Below are 18,978 nucleotides of genomic sequence, written 5' to 3' on the forward strand. Positions count from 1 at the left end.
CACAGAATCACCAAATTCAAAAACTTAAAAAGCATTCAGTGGTCTTCTAGTCCAGCCCAAAAGAAGCCCCATCCAAATATACCCAATAGGTGTTTTCCAGCCATGACCTTCAAAGAAAGAGAACCCAGAACCCCTCAAGGTAACCCATGGCACCTTGGTATCACTTTAATCATTCACTTTCTTTGCAGTTTACAACCATCACTCCCATAAGTTATGTCTAGTCTGTTTACATGACAACCCTTTAAATATTTTAACTTAGCTATCTCATCCTCCCTGAGTCTTCTCTTCTCCGGGCTAAGCATTCTTAATTCCTTTAACAAATGCTCATATCACATGAATTTATAGACTTTCACAATCTCAGGGATCATCATCATCACTAATTGTCTGTTGGACATTTCTACCTTCATGTCCATGGACATCTCAAAAGTCACCATGTCCAAAGAAGAACTGACCATTGTTTCCCCTAAATCCAACAAAAGCTTCTCTATTTCTGTCGATTTCATTCAATCCATTCCATTTTCCTGACTGGTGAACCCTGAGTTATTTTCAACATCTCAATTTCTAACTTCCTCCATATCTAATTATACATTTTGTGTGTGTGTGTGTGTGTGTGTGTGTGTGTGTGTGTGTAAAACCAGTTGACCTATTTTATTCCTTCTTCTTCACACAGCTTAAATATCCTCTGCATCTCTCTTTTATCCATCTTCCCAGGGAGTAACTTCTTATTTAAAAAAGATTTTTTACATTATTAAAAAATAATTCAGTCAAACCAATCAACAACTGGAAAAAAAAACCCTGACATTCTCTGAAATGTTACACATTCATAAACTTCTGCAAAGTGCAGGGAGAGATGACTTCTCAAAGCTTCTCTTTGGAATCAAGATTGTTCTTTATACTTTTGCAACATTAAGTTTCTGTATTTTGTAGTGGTTGCTTTTTCCACTGACATTGTTGTAAACATTGTGTATTTTGTTTTCTCATCTCTGCTTACTGTCACTTTGTATCAGTTCATGTAACTCTTTCATTGCTTCTTTGTATTTATCATGTTCTCCATTTCTTACAGCGAAACAGTGTTCATTACATTCATGTGTCACAGTGTATTTAGTCATTCCCCAATCAATGGGCATCTTTTTTCACTTCCAGTTCTTTGCTTTGATTGATAATGCTGCTGTCAATATGTTGAGGTCACTGTGCTTTTCTCTCTGCAGGCTGAGATTACATTAGCATTCTTAGTTGCCAGATCTCACTTTGGGTTCCTGTTGAGCTTGAGGTTTGTTCAAACCTCCAGATTCATTTCAAATGAACTGCTGTGGAGCTATGGCTCCTCATTTTGTACTTGTATTTATTATATGGCTACATGGATCCAGCGCAATCAGTGCAAATTGTTAGAGGGAGGGGAATGGGAGAGGAAGAATGAGAAAGAAAAGAGCAACTGCTTTTTATTGATATTTTTTGCCTTTACATCATCTTCATTTCCAAATATATCCATCCTTCTCTCCCCCAGAAAATCATTACTTAATAACAATGGAGAGGGGAGGGAGCAAAAGAGAGAAAGAAAATACTGATCCTGAGCCAAGTAACTTACCTTCTGTCCACCTTAGTTCTCTCATCTATAAAATGGGGATAATAATAGCACCTACCTCCCAAGATTGTTGTGAGAATCAGATCAGATAAAAATTGTAAAATGCTTAGCATAGTTCCTGGCACATGTAAGTGCTAATAGAAGTTAGCATTATTGTTTTTTTTAAGTTAGCATTATTATTAAAATGTTATTCTTATACTTTTATGCAGAATAGGCTAGGGAAGACTGGTAATGGAAGAAGGGAGACCAGATAAGAAACTATTGGGATAGTCTATAAGCAATGAGGGCTGGGAATGAATTGTGGCAGAGAGAGTGGAGAGTGCTAGGTGGTGCAGTGGCTAGAGCATTGGGCCTGTATTCAAATCCATCTTCGGTCACTTACTAACTGTGTAAATAAGTCAACTAGCCTCTGTTTGCCTCAATTTCCTCAACTATAAAAATGGGGATGATAATACACACCTTACAAGGTTATTGTGAGAATCAAATGAGATAATATTCATAAAGCACTTAGCATAGTGACTGATACATAGATGCTATATAAATACTATGTAATATTATTATTAAAATCCGCAGCAGTCAGTGACAGCCAATTTCTACTTTTCCTGATTATTTCCTCCACCCTTCCTTATACAAGATTTCCTAAAAGTCTTGATGTAGTTTTAAGCTTTATTAGTTTAAAGTTCTAAAAATTTAAAGTATTTAAGTACTTTTAAGTACTTAAAGTTTGGGACTCTGGTACTTTCAAATTTTGTGATTTTAGAGATAATATGTGCAGCTTCTCTTTTATGGGCTATTTCTATTTCTTTCTTTCTCAGCATTATTTTATTTTCCCAAATTCATGTAAAAGCAGCTTCCAACATTTATTTTTGTAAGACTTTGAATTCCAAATTTTTTTCTCCCTTCCTTTCTTATCTCCTTCCTCCCCAAGACAGCAAGCAATATATAGGTAAGCACATACGATTATTTTAAACATATTTCCATATGATCGTGTTGTGCAAGAAAAATCAGACCAAAAGGAGAAAAAAACACAAGAAAGAAAAAAGCAAACCAACAAACAAAAAGATAAAAATACTATGCTTTGATTCACATTAAATCTCCACAGGTCTCTCCCTCGATTCAGATGGCATTTTCATGGGCTACTTTTGACAATTTGCAAGCCTTAGAATGCCATAGAAATGGGAATTATGATAGAATTGATATATACCATGTATAAATTGTTGATGTGATATATGATACATGATATGTTTTAAGTTTTAGTAGCTTAAAACTTCACTAAGACTTTTGGGCTTCCCTAAGTCCATACAATAGCCCAAGTTACTAATTTACATTGCCCCCCCCCCCACATTGATCTCTTCATTTGTTTTAAAGATGGGCAGGTAGAGGAGGGGTACGAGGGGTACTTTCAGTTGTGATCCCCAGACTTTTAGCTTCCAGTGATCTCAGCCCATGCAACTCTGGATGGTCACCACCTCTCTGTGCTTTTCCAAGGCACTTACTGATCTCCCTAAACCACAACTCCCTCATTTCTCCATTTTTTTGTAACACTCCTACTCCCAGTCCCACTACCTACATCACTGGAACATACCCATACCTAGTAGATTTGCAGTCTAAAACCCAAATCTTCCATCCTCCAGGGAACAGGAATTTCCTGACTACTGGGTGGGCAATTTCATTATGAGAATGACCCTTGGTCAATATTAATTAAAAGAACTAATTTTAAAAATCTTTAGGACTAGGTCTGGCCTAATCCGATTATACATTCTTACTTCTCTAGATCTACTTGGTACCCCCCAATGGGGCTGTAGCCAAGGGTCCTGTTCTTACTTGTTAGGAATTTAACATAAATGTTTAAATTAAAGTTAGGCCAAAAGTTCATTTTATTCCATTAATTACTAGCTTCTGCCCTCATGCTCAAGCATGCTGAGGGTTTCTCTCCCTGAGGCCCCAGATCATCCAAAGCTCCCTTTAACTGTTCTTCATAGCAAAGAATAGGACTCCAGTACCTCAAAGCAAAGGCTGGAACATAGTTCTGCTCAGCACCTGCCCTACTCAGTACTTCCAGTCCCCTGGTGAAGAGGTAGGACAAGCAGGAGTCATCATCCCTCCTACAGTCATATTTTGATATGGACTCTGGGAGAGTTTGACTACAAAGCAGCTTTTTCAGCCAATGAAAGTTTATGTATACCATTCAGAACAGCATACATCTCATCATCATTCCTATTCCCACTGAGAGGCCTAGAAGATCTCCATGGGGTACTCAACCATAAGATAGTCATTTCCATAAATTAATGCACTACCCTCCCATCCCTTCTGAAAAGTGCCTGAGCTCTCTGTTGTTTTAAAGATTCATATGGAATTTAAACAGAAAAGCAGATGGAAAACAGTGGAAAGAACCTTAGAAATGCAAGTCAGGAGACTTGGGTTCTGGTATTGAGGCCCCTATTAATTCTGGATCTAAAGTTGAACACATCCCTTCCCCACTTTCCCTCTCCACATCCATTTTCCCATTTATAATTAAGGGATTTAGGTTTCAGTGGTCTATCAGTACTCTCCCAGTTCTGACAGGCTGTGTTCTAAGGTCCTTCTCAGGATGCGAGTCTTTGTTCTGAGGTCTCTTCTAGTTTTGACACTGTGTTCTAAAAACTTTCCCAGGTTTGACATAACAATCTGTTCTAAAATGCTATGCAGTTCTGACATTACTCTATAAATATAAATAATGCTTCTGCTTTCTGTACTTTTGTTAATGTCCACAGCAGGAAAAATAATGAAAAAATTCACAAATCCTGGTTCTGTTTATATTCTTGTCCTGAAGGATAATTAATTGCTAGCTTGAGTAAATACTAGAATTCGATTACAGGTGTTCATGAAGGATTGACTCATCCTGACTCCCAGCAGCTCAGTCCTTAAAAATTAGGAGAGAGTCTATTGAAAGCACTTAAAACTGTTTAGCCTACATCCTGGGGTTGGAAAGGAGGTAGAGGGGGAGGAATTATTGATATCTTTGACTTAAAAAACTATTGTGTAGAAGAACAAAACAAACCATGAGAGAATAATTCAACAAAGGAGATTATGCCTTAATATAAGCATGGTATAGAAGAAAAATGCTAAATTTGGAGTCAAACGACTTGGGTTCAAATTTTAGCTTTGTCTCATTTTCTGTAAACCTTGAGTAAATTACTTCCTCTGGGTCTCTGTTTTCTTATCTGTAAAATGGGGTGGAGGTGGGGATGGGAAAGAGGATTAAACTAAAAAGGGACTGCACTGGATGCCTTCTACTATTCCTTCCAGCTTTAAATTTATGGTCCTATGATAATCCCTCCTCATTCTGCTCCCCAACCTTTGCTTTCTTAGAGAAAGTATTGTCTTTCTAAGAGAATAGGGCTAAACACTGAGAGTGTGGTTACCAAGTTCGACCAGCAGGTGGTGACACTCTCGTGCTTCTCACTACACACACACAAAAAAATCCAAAACACAAAGACGTACAACATAGATACAAATACAACAATACAGACACACAGAGAACACAGAAGCATCTCTGGGCTTTTACCCAGTAATTCCTCTGTTTTTCATCTGACTCGTTTTCTCACCTCTCCAAGCTCATGCTTATGATGTTTCCTTGACAGTTTAGAATATATTTCCTAGGTGTGTATGCCGATAGAACAAGCATGTGAAAATGAGATACAGTTCCATAAATCTTCACCATTGTCACCAAGAAGCAAGTTTGGGGAGGTGACAGAATAAAAAAAGATGCGTCTATATTGATTCTCTCATCTCCAAGTACTTGGGTTCTTTAGGAAATTGAACTGGAAGGTAACTTAGAGTCTTACCTTAGGATCTCATGGCTATCTAGCATGAATTCCCTTTTCTTCCCAATTCTTTACCTTAAGTCATTTCAGCATCTTTCTTCATTTACTCTTTCTTTTTTATCAGTATCACACAAAGAGGTGGCCATTTTTGCCAAGTTCAATCTTTATGACTTTCATCCCATTCCCTCTAATCTTCTTCTGGAGCTTTCTCTATTAATTTTCCCTTTCAATCTTTTGTTCATCCACTGGTTATTTCCTGGATGCCTAGAAACATTCAATCAGATCTCCCCCAACTTCTAAAAATAATTAAATAAATCAAACCTTCACTTGATCCTACCACCTCCTCAAGATGTTAACCAATACATTTCCTTTCTTTCATAGTCAAATTTCTAGGAAAAGCCCTTTACATTCATGACTTTCACTGCCTTATCACACACTCACTTTCCAACCCCTTTCAATCTAGCTCTCACTTTATTTCTCAACAAAAACCACTATCTTCAAGATTACTTCTTAGTTGCTAAATACAATGCCTTTTCTTGGTTCTTATCTCTCTTAATCTTTCTGCAATATTTAACACTATGAGCTATTACCTCCTCCTAACTACTCCTTCTTTCTTGGAATTTCATGACCCTAAATGAATGAATGCTAAAGCTTTTATTAAATGCCTACAATGTGTGGGATACTATGCTAATTCCTAGGAGTGCAGTTACAAGAAGGCAAATTTCTTCCTGCCCTCAAAGATATTCTAATGGAGAAGACAACAAACATAAATGGAAGCTGGGACAGCATATAGTCATGGTTTGGAAATAGTCAAGAAGTAACATTGAGACCCCATTCCAGATAAGGCAGGACAGAAATTCACCTATCATATTATAGAGTCCCAGGGTGAGAATTCATGTTTCAGTAGGAGGGAGATGAAGGGAAGGGCTGAAGGACAAGTGGTTTGTTCTCTCCTACTTCTCCTTCTACCTGTCTACTCTTCAATTTCTTTTGCTGTATCATTATCCCTCTTCTGCTGCTCACTGTGTGTGGGGTTGTTCTCATGCTTTGTCTCAGTGATCTCATCAACTCCCCTGTATTCAGTAATCATCTTCAGATAGATGGCTTCAAAATCCACATATGATGTTTCAAAATCTACATATCAGTTCTCATGTTCTCCTGAGCTCCAAACTCATACCACTAGCTGCCTATTGAACATTTCCAACTTGACATCCCAAACTTGGTATCTCAAATTCAATATGTTCAAAATAGAACTCGTTACCTTTCCCCTTTAAAAAATTCCCTCTTCAAAATGTCCCAATTTCTGTCAAGGGCACTGTGATCCTTCCAATTGACCTGCTTAATCACTACATTCGGTCCCCACTATCTCACTCTTTTTTGTACTACTCTTGGCTAACAAATATTATACATTCTACCTCCATATATTCCTCCTTTTCCCTCTACTCACTAGCCACCCTACTTCAAGCTTTTTGACCTGGATGATTACAGTAGCCTCCTAATTGGTGTCACTATCTCCTGTCTCCCCTGTTTCCAGTTCCTCCTCTAAAAAATTGCAAAAGAAATATTTTTAAAGCACATCTGCCTATTCTGTTTCTTTTTGTTCAAGAAATTTCTTATCTTCCCTGTTGTCTCTAGAATAAAGTATCAATTCTTCCATATGACATTTAAAAACCTAAATAATCTGTTCCTAGCCTATCTTTCCAGACTGATTTCGCATTATTTCCCTTCATGAACTCAACCTCTCAGCCAAATACTTGCTATTCTCTGTGCCTGCCATTCCATCTCCCATAGCCATACTTTGCTTAAAATGTCTTTTCCTTACCTCGACCCATCTCATCCCCAGGCCTGAAATGTTCTCCCTTTTTATCCTCTGCCTTTTATAGTCCCTAACTTTTTTCAAGGCTCAGCTCAAATATTACCACCAACACAACCAGGGGTTTCTGACACACACGCCCCTTTCCCATGTTAAGTGATTTTTCTCCAAGTAAGTTATATTTTCTTCATAAATATTACTTTTCTTTCTTTTTTTGCTGAGGCAATTGGGGTTAAGTGACTTGCCCAGGGTCACACAGCTAGGAAGTGTTAAGTGTCTGAGCCCAGATTTGAACTCATGTCTTCCTGACTCCAGGGCTGGTACTCTATCCACTGCACCACCTAACTATCCCTCTTCATAAATATTCTATATTAACTTATCTATCTGTCTAGTGCTATCTCCATCAGTAGAATATAAGCTCTTTGAGAACCAGGATTTTTTTCTGTCTTTATATCCCTATCACCTGGTACACTTGCACTTCGATTTGAGTCGAATCATCAGAACACTGTATTCAGGCTCAGGAAAGACAGAATTGGCGCCAGGCTGCAGTTACTTGAAGTTAATATTTCTTGCTTTTGAAGGAACTTGAGCTCTTTGCTCCTTGCATGGCAGCTTTTTAATGAATGGTACAGGTGTTCAGAGGTGGGAGACATTATCGATCTGGGCCCAGTTCAAGATGGCTTCATGGATGAGGTTATTAGTAGAGATGGACTTTGAAGAATGAACAGGATTCCAGCAGGCAGAGAAGAAATAGACAATCTCCTGGTCAGAAAGGAATGTATTCCAGCTTTGAATTACAGCCCTGTGCTGATCATAAAATCAAAGAATCCTCTATCTTTGCCCGCTGTCATTTTACATATGAGGAAATCAAAATCCAAGAAAAGGAAGATTTTGCTTTTAAGCCATATAGGTAATAGGAACAGAGCCAGAATTCAAAATCAGGTTCAATGATTCTAAATCCAATGCTTTGTCTTGTGCTGAAGTCTATACCTTCTTTAAGATTGGGGAATAAAGCTTTTTCTCAGCAGCATTTCAGAAGCATCCTAGATGTTGGAGAAATCAATGGTGTCCTGAGACAGATACCTCTTCTAAGGAACCTTTCTTCATCACAGAAGCCCACAGTGGCCTCTTCTTCTCTGTATTCATACCCCACTTTTTCCTCTGTCTCCCTCATTCTGACACTTCCCATGCCTCCCACTCTAAGTCCCTCTCCCAATCCTAACTACCTCAGTTGCTAGACACTTGTTGTCTGCTAATCAGTAAGTTAATTAACAGCTCAATATCAGATCATGGAACCATTAAATCTCTCAACTCTACTTTCTCCACCCATTTCCATCATCTCAATGGGCACCCTCCATAGGAGCTCCAGAGTGAGAGGATTCATCTGCTTCAGGAGCTGTGACCATGAGTTTCCAAAGCTAGTCTGTACTGGGTTTGCATATCAGTGGGCAAAGGCAATTTCAGGAAATGTGCTGGATCTGATGAGGAGAAACAGGAGGTGGGGTAGGGTGGTCCTTTGGGCTTATGCAGATTTTAAGCACTTGGGCAAACACATCACTCATTCTCCCGGGAGACTTCTTGGCTCAGAGATCCTAACCAATGCATTGCCAAGCAAGTTGGCAGCTTCAGTAAGCCAGACCCTTCCCCTGTAAATAATAATAATGTTCTTACTTTGTTTACAAAACACTAGACAGTTTACTAAGTGGCTTTCACAATTCTTATTGAGAAGCAGAATGGTAGACTGGAATAGTCCCTTGATTTGAAATAAAGAACTTGGTTCAAATTTCCATTCTGCTATTTTTTATATAATCATGGGCAATTTATTTTTCCCTCTCAGGCTAAATTTCCTCCCCTGTAAAATGAAAGGTTTGACAGGTCTTTTCCAGCTCTAAGGCCAATAAGCCAAATGATCCTTACTCTTCTAAGTTCAAATCTAATTATCTCATTCACAACCGGTGGATAGAGAATGCCACACAAATGAAATCACAAACTGATCCAAGAACCTAAGGATGAAGTGCAATTCATTAGGAGAGTGAGTCTGTGGCAGAATCATAATTAGGAATTCTTTTGGGGGGTGCAGATTCAGCCGGGAATTTGGTACAGAAGATGGTCTGATTTGAGGTGCAACCACCCTGGAAGAGAAAGTAGCTGTTTTAAGAGCCCAGTTCTTGCACCCTGAGGAAGGGAGAGGGAGGAGGGGAGGTATACCATGGCAACAAGACTCTGGGGGTGGGGGGGGTGATAATGCTCATACCTTCTGGTAGTTGGGGCTAGCAAAAGGCAATAAGGCAAGGTGGCATTTACTATAGGGAAGAAGTATGGCTCCCCTGGATTCTGGTGCCCTGGATCACAGTCTTAGTTATCCTAAGATTGTTATAATTAGGCAAATATTCTTCTAATTATGAGACTGAAAGGAAATTATTTTTCCCCGGCTTCCCAATGGGTCTATGGTGAAACTGAGACCAGAATCCAGGTCTCCTGACTTCCAGACAATGCCATTTCTTCCCACTGCATGTTTAATGCATGGGCTAGGAGCTATGCTCAGGTCCCAGGGGTCCTATGAGGATTAGCCACAGGGAATCCTCAATCCCTCTCAGTCGGGCTGGACTCCAGCTCTCTCGATGGCCCAGCTGGCAGAATCTCGCTGTGCTCTGGAAAGGCTCCGAATCTGAGTCTAATAAACCCTGTACTTCCTAAAGCAGAAGAGAAAGGTTTGGGCATCATTTGCTATTTGGAATTATCTGTGGAGCTGCCTTTTCCATAACTGGAACATGGGCCCCTAAGCTTGTTTTTGGGATCCTGACTTCCTGTCCTGTCCTTCCTTCCTTACAGGTAACATCATTGGTTCTGGGATATTCATCTCCCCCAAAGGTGTGTTAGAGCACACAGGCTCAGTAGGTCTCGCCCTTGTGGTCTGGGTACTAGGTGGAGGAATTGCAGCCCTCGGTTCCTTGTGCTATGCTGAGCTCGGAGTGGCCATCCCCAAATCTGGAGGTGACTACTCGTACGTGACAGAGATCTTCGGAGGCCTTGCAGGGTGAGTACTGAGGAGTGAATTCTGGAACCGGCCACCCAGGGCTATGGGGGTGTGTCATATGGTCCAAAGCTTGGCTGTACATACCCAGACCTGTGCATGCACATGTTTGCTTCCAAACCCCAAAACCTAACAGACAAAGGACAACCATTCCCTTGTCCTCACTGAGTCTCATCTGCCTCTTTTGTTAGTCAGGGAGCTTTTCTTTGCCAGTGAGGAAAGGGGAGCCTTCTTCTCTTTTGGGTGAGGGGAGAGGTAAGCAGGAATACCTCACTTGAAGCAAACTCTCTATATAAAAATCTGCATAAATTGGAATAAGTGTCTGATTCTTATTACAAAATGAGTCTTCCCTTTGCAAAGGCCCTCGGGGAAGGCTGGTAACAATTAAAGACAAAGCAGCCAATATGTTCTCAAAACTTTCAAAAATTTGTTATCTTATTCTAATTGAACCATTTTAGGATCTAATCCTAGCCCATGAAGGCAAGAGATTTATAACCAAATAAATTATTACCTTTATACATAAACAATAGCCTTGTTTTACTATTATCATTGCTTTTTAAAAATATATAATATGAGGGTGAAGATTAAGAGGGATTGGGTTTGAGAACTGAACTTCTTTCAGGAAATCCCTTAGGTGAGTAAATATCCTTGATCTATACAAGTAAGAGCCTTTTTTTTTCAATCAATGGCCTTAGAAAATTGCCAGAAGTACTGAGCAATTACTTGCCCAAGGTCTATCAATATGTGTCAGTTCAGATTCTAATCAGGTCATCTAGTTTTGAATTTTTTCTCTTTTCTTTTTAATATATTTTTATTTCATAAAATATTTCCCAATTATATGTAAAGATATCTAACATTCATTATTTAGAATTTTGAGTTCTACATTCTTTTTTGCCCCCCCTTACTTCTTGAGAAGGAAAGCAATATGATATTGATTATACATATGAAGTCATACAAAATATATTTTCATATTAGCCATGTTACAAAAGAAAACCGAAAAAAAACCCATGTTCTAATTGCACTCACAGTTCATCAGTTCTCTCTCTGGAGGTGAATTGCCTTTTTCATCACGGGTCCTTTGGAATTGTCTTGGATCATTGTCTGGTTTAGAATAGCTAAGTCCCTCATAGTTGATCATCCTTATGATATTTCAACTCTTTTCTTTATCCACTATATTACACTATGTAAAAAGCATATGCAAATACTGAATAGTCTATCATGCCTTTTTTGGAATAATCTCAATATTGGAATAAAGGCTGACTGTTTTGCCCACACCACCCTAAGTAGCTATTGCTAATTATATGGAAGCAGCTACTAGAACTGAAGCATTGTACTGGGATAGAATGAATAAATTTCCTCTCTAAGAAAGGACTAACTTAAACCCCCTGAAAACCTCCGTTTCCTTATCTATGAAGTAAAGGGAATGGTCTCATGTTCTCTAAGACCAAAGCATTTTATGCTTTAAGTACTTACTGTGAATCCTCATTTCCTTTTGAAGTGATGACAGCATCACTAGAGCTTACATTTTCCAAAACTCTTTTAAAGTTATCACTTCACTCACCATGTCTAGAAAGTTATTAACCTGCACATATACTTTGACCTAGCTATACCACTACTCGGGCAATATCTAAAAGAGATCAAAAGGGAAAATTATTTATATGTTTAAAAATATTTATAGTCACTCTTTTCATGGGAGGCAAAAGTTGGAAACTAAGGGGTTATGTTCCTGTTGGGAATGGCTAAACAAATTATATAATATATGGATGTACTGAAATATCATTGTGCCCATGAAAAAGTATGAAATGGACCCTTCCAGAGAAGATCCTCATGAACTGATTCAGAGAAATGGGCAAAACTAGGAGAACGATCTATATAATGCTAACAACGTTATAGAGAAAAACAGCTTGAAAGATTTTAGAATTCTTTTCAACATAGTGATAAAGCAAGAGTCCAGAAGAATGAATATAAACCATGCCCTTTATCTTCTGACAGACAGGTGATGAACTTAAAATGCAGAAAGATATACTAACATGGATATTTGTTTTGCTGAACTATGTAAAGATGTATTGTAGGATTTTGTTTGGAATTGCTTATTTTTTAATTTTCTCCAAGTGGGAGGGATAGATTAATTTTTTTAAAAGACTTAATACTTAAAGAATAAAAATAATAAACTAAAGAAATCTCTTTAAAATATAAGCACATTATCTTAATGTAATTGATACAGACAAAATCATTGATAAGCCCAAGCCAACACTTTCTCCCTTATATCAAAAAAAAAGGAAAGGTTTTGATGTTCCATTTAGCATCTAGAGTACAATAGAAATACTTCTTAGAAAAGTATAGAATTAATTCCTTACAGTTCTCTGAATCTCCCACAGCAGTTCAGGGCACCTAGTAAGTTCCCTGGAAAGAGTTATTCTAGACAAATGAGTTACAGAAGTTTTGCAGTAGAATTAGCAATAAAAAGGGGTGGGGATAAGGAGCCACAAAATCATATCATCAAATAATCACAAATATACATCAGAAAATAGAAAATCTTTCCCTGATAGTTATATATAATAAGTCCATGAAGTAAAATGCAAGGTGGTAGAACCTATTCATTCACACAATTCTTTGTTATAATAAATAATTTTAAATTTATTTTTAGATGTATTTCTGTTCTGTGAAGAAAACCCTATTGATCAACATTATCTCATTTTAAAGAAGAAAAACAGATTCTAAAACCTGAGGGGAAAGTTATCATCTCACTCAAAATTCTCCCAGCCACAAGGAAGATACAGAGTATTCTATAGGTGTGAAAAATGAAATATAAAAGTTAAGCAACATAGAAATAACCATTAAGTTGCCTAATTCTTTTCACTACCCTAGAGGCTCTTCATATAATTCTTTCCCAGTGGAAAGAAAGTGATTGAAGGGGATTTGGGCCAGAGCTTAAGTCAAAGACAGTGAATGAAAATGGAAGTTCAACCAACTTTAATCAAAGAGCCTGGACCAGCCTGATTATAGCCAGAGTACTGGATTTGGAGTCAGGAAACCTGCCTTAGAATAGTAAATGATTGGTTGCATTATCCGAAGTGAGTCACCTAACTGTTCACTTTACATTCTAGTTTTTTTCATCAGAAAATGAAGAGTTGGTCTGATGACCTTGAAGGTTTCTTCAGACTTTAAATATGATTCTAAAATCTCTTTTTTAAAAGGCCCAGCCTCTAAGCTCTGGTTTTGGGCTCCAGGGCTGAGACTGGTTTATGAGTTTTTATGATTCTTGCTTTTAATCTGGCCTTTAGATTTGGGGCTTCTTATTCCCTGCAGTCTCTGTTGTCCAGGCAGATGATCCTCAACCTTCTCTTTCCTCTAATTCCAGCTTCCTGCTGCTTTGGAGCGCAGTGCTCATCATGTACCCTACCAGCCTGGCCGTCATCTCATTGACCTTCTCCAACTATGTCCTCCAGCCTGTGTTTCCCAACTGCATCCCACCTTACACAGCATCCAGAGTACTCTCCATGGCTTGCCTATGTAGGTTCCACCCATCTTATGTCCCTTCTCCTTGACCCATACAGTGCCTGGGGAACCCACTTCATGGTTTGTTGGGAAAGGCTTTGAGGCTCTCTTGACACACCTACATGCACCCCTCCCACAACGGTTCTTTCCCTTTCTATTTGCATCATCTATTTGCATCCAAAGTCAGATGTTTCTCTATATTCTTTTTTCAACTTTCTGCCTTAAGTAAGAGAAAATGGGGAAGTATTAATATTGAGAAAAACACCTGGCATTCATTCTAAATGGAAATGATTCTCCAGATTTCTACCTTATAAGTCCCTATCTGACCCAATTCTTCCCATTCATTCTTCCATCCCATTTCCAGAAAAGTGGTTTAGGCATCAGAGCTTTCCATATCCAGGACTATTCTGACTAAAAGAAGAATGGTTCTGGGCTAGGTAGGATGACAAGAATTCAGCTGATCTTAAGCCATAAATAGCCCTTTGGCTTTTCCACAAGGAAAACTGTGTTTGAGAAATGTTCCCAGATGGAAAAACTCCCTATGTATGTGATTTTATCCATCTTCTATAGTCTTGTTTCTCAGTCTAAAGAAAAAAAAAATTCCCAGGGTTTTGTCTATCTCTGGGACAGGAAGGTGGGCAGCAACTTGATGAGAGTGTCCTGTGCCCTTCCCCTCCTACGAAGGGCAGGGGTGAGGGAGAGGCATGGGAAGAAGGGAAGTTTCTATCAGAAACAGTAAGTGATGGAAAAACTCCCTGAGCTGGGCAGCAAGCTGGACATTAGACCTTTAGAATCCTCCCCAACAGAGCTATTAATCTTCTCTTCCTCAAATTATGTTTATCCATTGAAATATTGTATCTCCCTCTGTAAATGTAAGCTAATTGAGGGTAAAGACGGTTTTTTATTTCGGACTTGCTATCCCCACAGTTTAGACCAGTCTTGTGATCTCATTGAAAGGGAAATTTCTGATGAGGAAAAAAAACCAACAACACAGATCTGCATCTACTGAATTGCCTGGGGGACCCTGAGAAAATGAAGTGACAGGTCTAAGATCACACTGCTATTATGTGTCAGAGATGAGACTCCAGATCAAATCTTTTATTCTCCTCACACTAAATCTCCTCTGTTACAATTGTACCACACTTTCCTGTTCTTTTCTCTCTGTGTCTCTCACCTCTGGGAACAAAGAAGGCACTTAAGTGTTTTGGGGGGAGTAGCAGGGGAGCCTGCCTGTGATACTATGAACATGGTTAGAGGAGATTATTAGAGGCAATTAAATTCTGAAAGGAGTTTGACTATATAAAGTGTCCCCCTTCTGAATATGAGAACCCCCACTCCCAAACACTTTCTTTGCCTTCACTTTCAGACTTCCCCATGAATTGTGGGAATATTCATAGAATAAAACAAATGGCACACAATCTCAAGATTACCCTTTTTTATTCCAGCTCACATAAAACCCAACTATACATTTGACCATCTGTATGCCAATCAAATTATCTAAAAAGCAGCCTGCCTATCACCCAGCCCTTACTCCCTAGCCATTAAAATAAAATCAGTTTATGCTCACTTTTTTCAGAAGTATATTTTGTTGTTTGGATTTATCCAAATGTCCCCTAGTGCACAGATAACAAAAGGGATGTGGGGAGGAATTTTTCCCCCTGAGTTTATGGTTATGTCTCTAGGACATGGTGCCTCGTGGTCCCATGCTCCGTTCCATTAACACTCCTTTCCTTCTGCCCAGTGCTCCTCACATTTGTGAATGGCTCCAGTGTCCGGTGGGCCACACGGATCCAAGACATCTTCACCGGAGGGAAGTTGCTGGCACTCGCCCTTATCATCACCGTTGGCTTCGTCCAGATCTTCCAGGGTACGGACATGGGATGGGGGGCCTGAGCTGGCTGGCGGGCCTGGTTCCTGGGCCCCAGAGGAGGTTGCTTTACCAGGAATGGGTCCTTGGGGTTGGAGACGTCCATCATCCTGTTTCCCCAATGCTCCATCTGGCCTCCCCAGGCAACTATGAGGAACTGAGGCCCAGCAACGCATTTAGCTTCTGGATGACACCTACCGTGGGGCACCTGGCGCTTGCTTTCCTACAGGCTTCCTTTGCATTCAGTGGCTGGAACTTCCTCAACTATGTTACAGAAGAGCTGGTGGATCCCCGCAAGTGAGTGAGCATCGGCAGGAATCTGGGGGCTGATGGGGTCTGTGGCTCTGGAACTCAAGGGCTGCTTCTCTCCACAACCTTGGTGGAGAAATGATGCTAAATGTGAAGTGCTCTCCAGGGCAGGGGGAATGGGAGGGGAGACAGAGACACAGCTACTGACGTAGGATACCAGCCCGAGTGGATCAGGGTCAACAGCTGCTTTCTCAAGGGAAAGAGAAGGCTGTGTCTTTGAGGTCTTTGCCCTAATTATCAATGAGAACTAGTTCCTTAAACTTGGAGTTATGAGATCTGAGTTTGAATCTCAAAATCAACACTTATGAGCTGATGACCATGGACATTTACAATTGTGATTTAACTGTTGTAAAGCCTCAGTTTCTTCACTTGAAAAACAGGGAAATGATTCCTATAGAATTATTCACCATAAAGAGTTATGGTGGTGTTCAAATAAAGAAATATACAGGGCATCCCAAAAGTCATAGTGCAAATTTTAATAGCTTGATGCTGCACTAAGACTTTTGGGACAACCTGTATGTAAATTATGTCAACTATTATTATCATTCTTTTTCTTTAAGTAGGAAAGAAGGTCTGAAACAAACATCCTCTCTGTGGGTAAAGCCTTGAGGCGGGGGGGGGGGGGGGGGGGGAAGGGGGGGGAGAGTGAAGAGCCCCACCCTCAGGGAGCTTTTCATCTGAGAGGTTGACAGGAGGCAAGAATGGATATTCCAAAGAACAGATTAAGGGAACCTGCTTCTCTCAAAGGAAATGACCACCCCTTAGAGATCAGATTGAATGATCTATGACCTTTGGGTATATATACCATAACCCTCTGAATGCTAGTAAATAGCATACTAAATGATTAGTACTAATTATATGGCTGCGTGATTTGAGGCAAGTCATTTAACTTCCAGGCTTAGTTTCCTCATCCGTAAAATGGAGATAACATGAGGATCAGAAGAAAGGATTGGGAAGTTTAACCTGAAGAAGAGAAGAGCTATCTATCCCTACTTAAAGGATTGTCAAGAAGAAGAATGATTATATTTTTTCTGCTTTGCTCCAGGGGAATAGAACCAAGACCAATCACAGAGAAGTTCATTTTAACATGGTCTAAGGGGAAAAAAGATGGAGTTATCTAGAAACAGAATAACTTGTCTTATGAAGTAGCAATTTTCCCCTCATTTAAAAAAAAAAGTGTTCAGAGCCTGGAGTCTGGCAGTGAGCAGGAGGTGGGACTAGACAAGCTCTAAGACCCCTCCCAATTCTGAGACTATGATTCTGTGAATCTCTGCCCTGACTGTCTCACAGGGCTTAGAATCAAAGAACATTTGAGTGGAATGGGACCTTATAACCCGTCTCGTCCAACTCTCTTACTCTTCAGATGTTGGAACTAAGGTCAAGAGAGGTTAAATATTTGCTTGGGATCATACAGCTGGTCATGGGCAGAGCAAAAGCTGCTGTGAAGCTTAAACCAGATCACAATTTAAGATGCTTGGAAAGTTTCAAGCTTCATGCAGCTGTGAGACCCCAGAGCAACCTTCCCAGCCCCATGTGGCTCCAAATTTGGGGAATTCTGTTTCCCTATTAATCAGCTAAAGCAGGAAGAAGCTGGATGTTGGCTCTTACTGTAGCTAAAATGGAGAGGTCAGTTGCAAAAACAAACAAGATAAAAACCTAGATAGTTGTATTGTTGCCCAAAAAGTAAATGAAGGTAGAACCTGATATTAACTGGCCAGAAAAGAGTCCATGATGTGGCTCAGAACTCACTAGTGGTGAGATGGGAATTGACTGATTTCCCTGGATCAGCTTCTCTGAGGCTATGTAGTCTTAACTACTACTACTACATGGCCTCAACTCATTCCTGACCAGGAATATGCTCCAACTGTACCTGATAAGTGACCATCTAGCTAACTTTGGCTTTAAGATCTCAAGTGACAAAGAATCCTCTGCCTTCAAAGTAGCCTACTCCCATTTCTAGATAGCTGCAAACATTAGGAAGATTTTCCTTCCATCTAGCCTAAATAACAATAATAATAATAGCTGGCATTTCTATAGCATTTTGAGTTTTGCAAAATACTATTCATTTGTTACCTCTTTCAATCCTTGTAACTACTCTGGGGAGGTAGGTGCTATTAATATCCCCATTTTACAGATGAGGAAACTGAGGTAAACAGGTTGATTGATTTGCACAGAGTCACATAGCCAGTGATGAAGCAGGATTTTAATTCAGGTCTTCCTAACTCCTGGCATCTTAGCCACTGTACCACTTACTGCTTAAATTTATACCCATTGCTCTTAGCTCTGACTTCTGCTCTTCTTCCCTTCTTTTACCCATTCTCCTTCAACATACTTATGTTGGAAGGGACCACGGAGAATCAAAAGCCATGTCCTGCCACTAGCCAGGAGACAGCCCCTCAGCCATCCAGAGCCCTGCCCATGGCTCAGTTCTTCCCCTCTCCCAAGTACCCATCCCAGCAAAGCCTTATTCTGTCCACAGGAACCTACCTCGGGCCATCTTCATCTCCATCCCCCTGGTGACCTTTGTGTACACATTCACCAATGTGGCGTACTTCACCGCCATGTCCCCACAGGAGCTCCTCTCCTCCAATGCTGTGGCTGTGGTAAGTGCTGTGGCCGCCCCTCTCCCAAGCCCTGCTCCGCTGCTCCCCCTCTCCCCTAGCCCACCCCAACCCCAGCATCCCCAGCAGGCCAGCCTTCTCACTCCCTCTGCCTTCCATCGCTGTAGACATTTGGAGAGAAGCTCCTGGGCTATTTCTCTTGGATCATGCCTGTCTCGGTCGCCCTCTCCACTTTCGGAGGAATCAATGGATATCTTTTCACCTCCTCCAGGTGAGCAACCTCGATCTATCAAGAAAGGGTGATGGCCAGGGGGACTGAGAAGGGCTAAAGATCTCCAAGGGAGGTGAGAGACAGGATGAGTCCTCCTTTGACATTAACATTGAACTTCCCAATTCCACTGAAAACAAAGCAAGAGGGAATCAGGGTAGAGAAAGGGAAGAACTTTGTGGACACTTGGGCTATTGAATTTCACCCTAGTTGAGGGGAAGGTGTAAAGACACATCAGAA

General features: G+C 40.1%; 1 protein-coding gene across 1 annotated transcript in view; it reads left to right on the forward strand.

The window, feature by feature from the left end:
* SLC7A10 (solute carrier family 7 member 10) overlaps nt 1-18,978 on the forward strand; it is a 46,859-nt gene that overhangs the window by 22,467 nt on the left and 5,414 nt on the right. The window contains exons 2-7 of the mRNA XM_051973762.1: nt 10,034-10,238; nt 13,597-13,748; nt 15,475-15,600; nt 15,744-15,897; nt 18,389-18,512; nt 18,638-18,741. Coding sequence (XP_051829722.1) covers nt 10,034-10,238; nt 13,597-13,748; nt 15,475-15,600; nt 15,744-15,897; nt 18,389-18,512; nt 18,638-18,741 — 865 coding nt within the window. The remainder of the gene's footprint in view (nt 1-10,033; nt 10,239-13,596; nt 13,749-15,474; nt 15,601-15,743; nt 15,898-18,388; nt 18,513-18,637; nt 18,742-18,978) is intronic.

The sequence above is a fragment of the Antechinus flavipes genome, chromosome 2, assembly GCF_016432865.1.
Source record: "Antechinus flavipes isolate AdamAnt ecotype Samford, QLD, Australia chromosome 2, AdamAnt_v2, whole genome shotgun sequence".
NCBI lineage: Eukaryota > Metazoa > Chordata > Mammalia > Dasyuromorphia > Dasyuridae > Antechinus > Antechinus flavipes.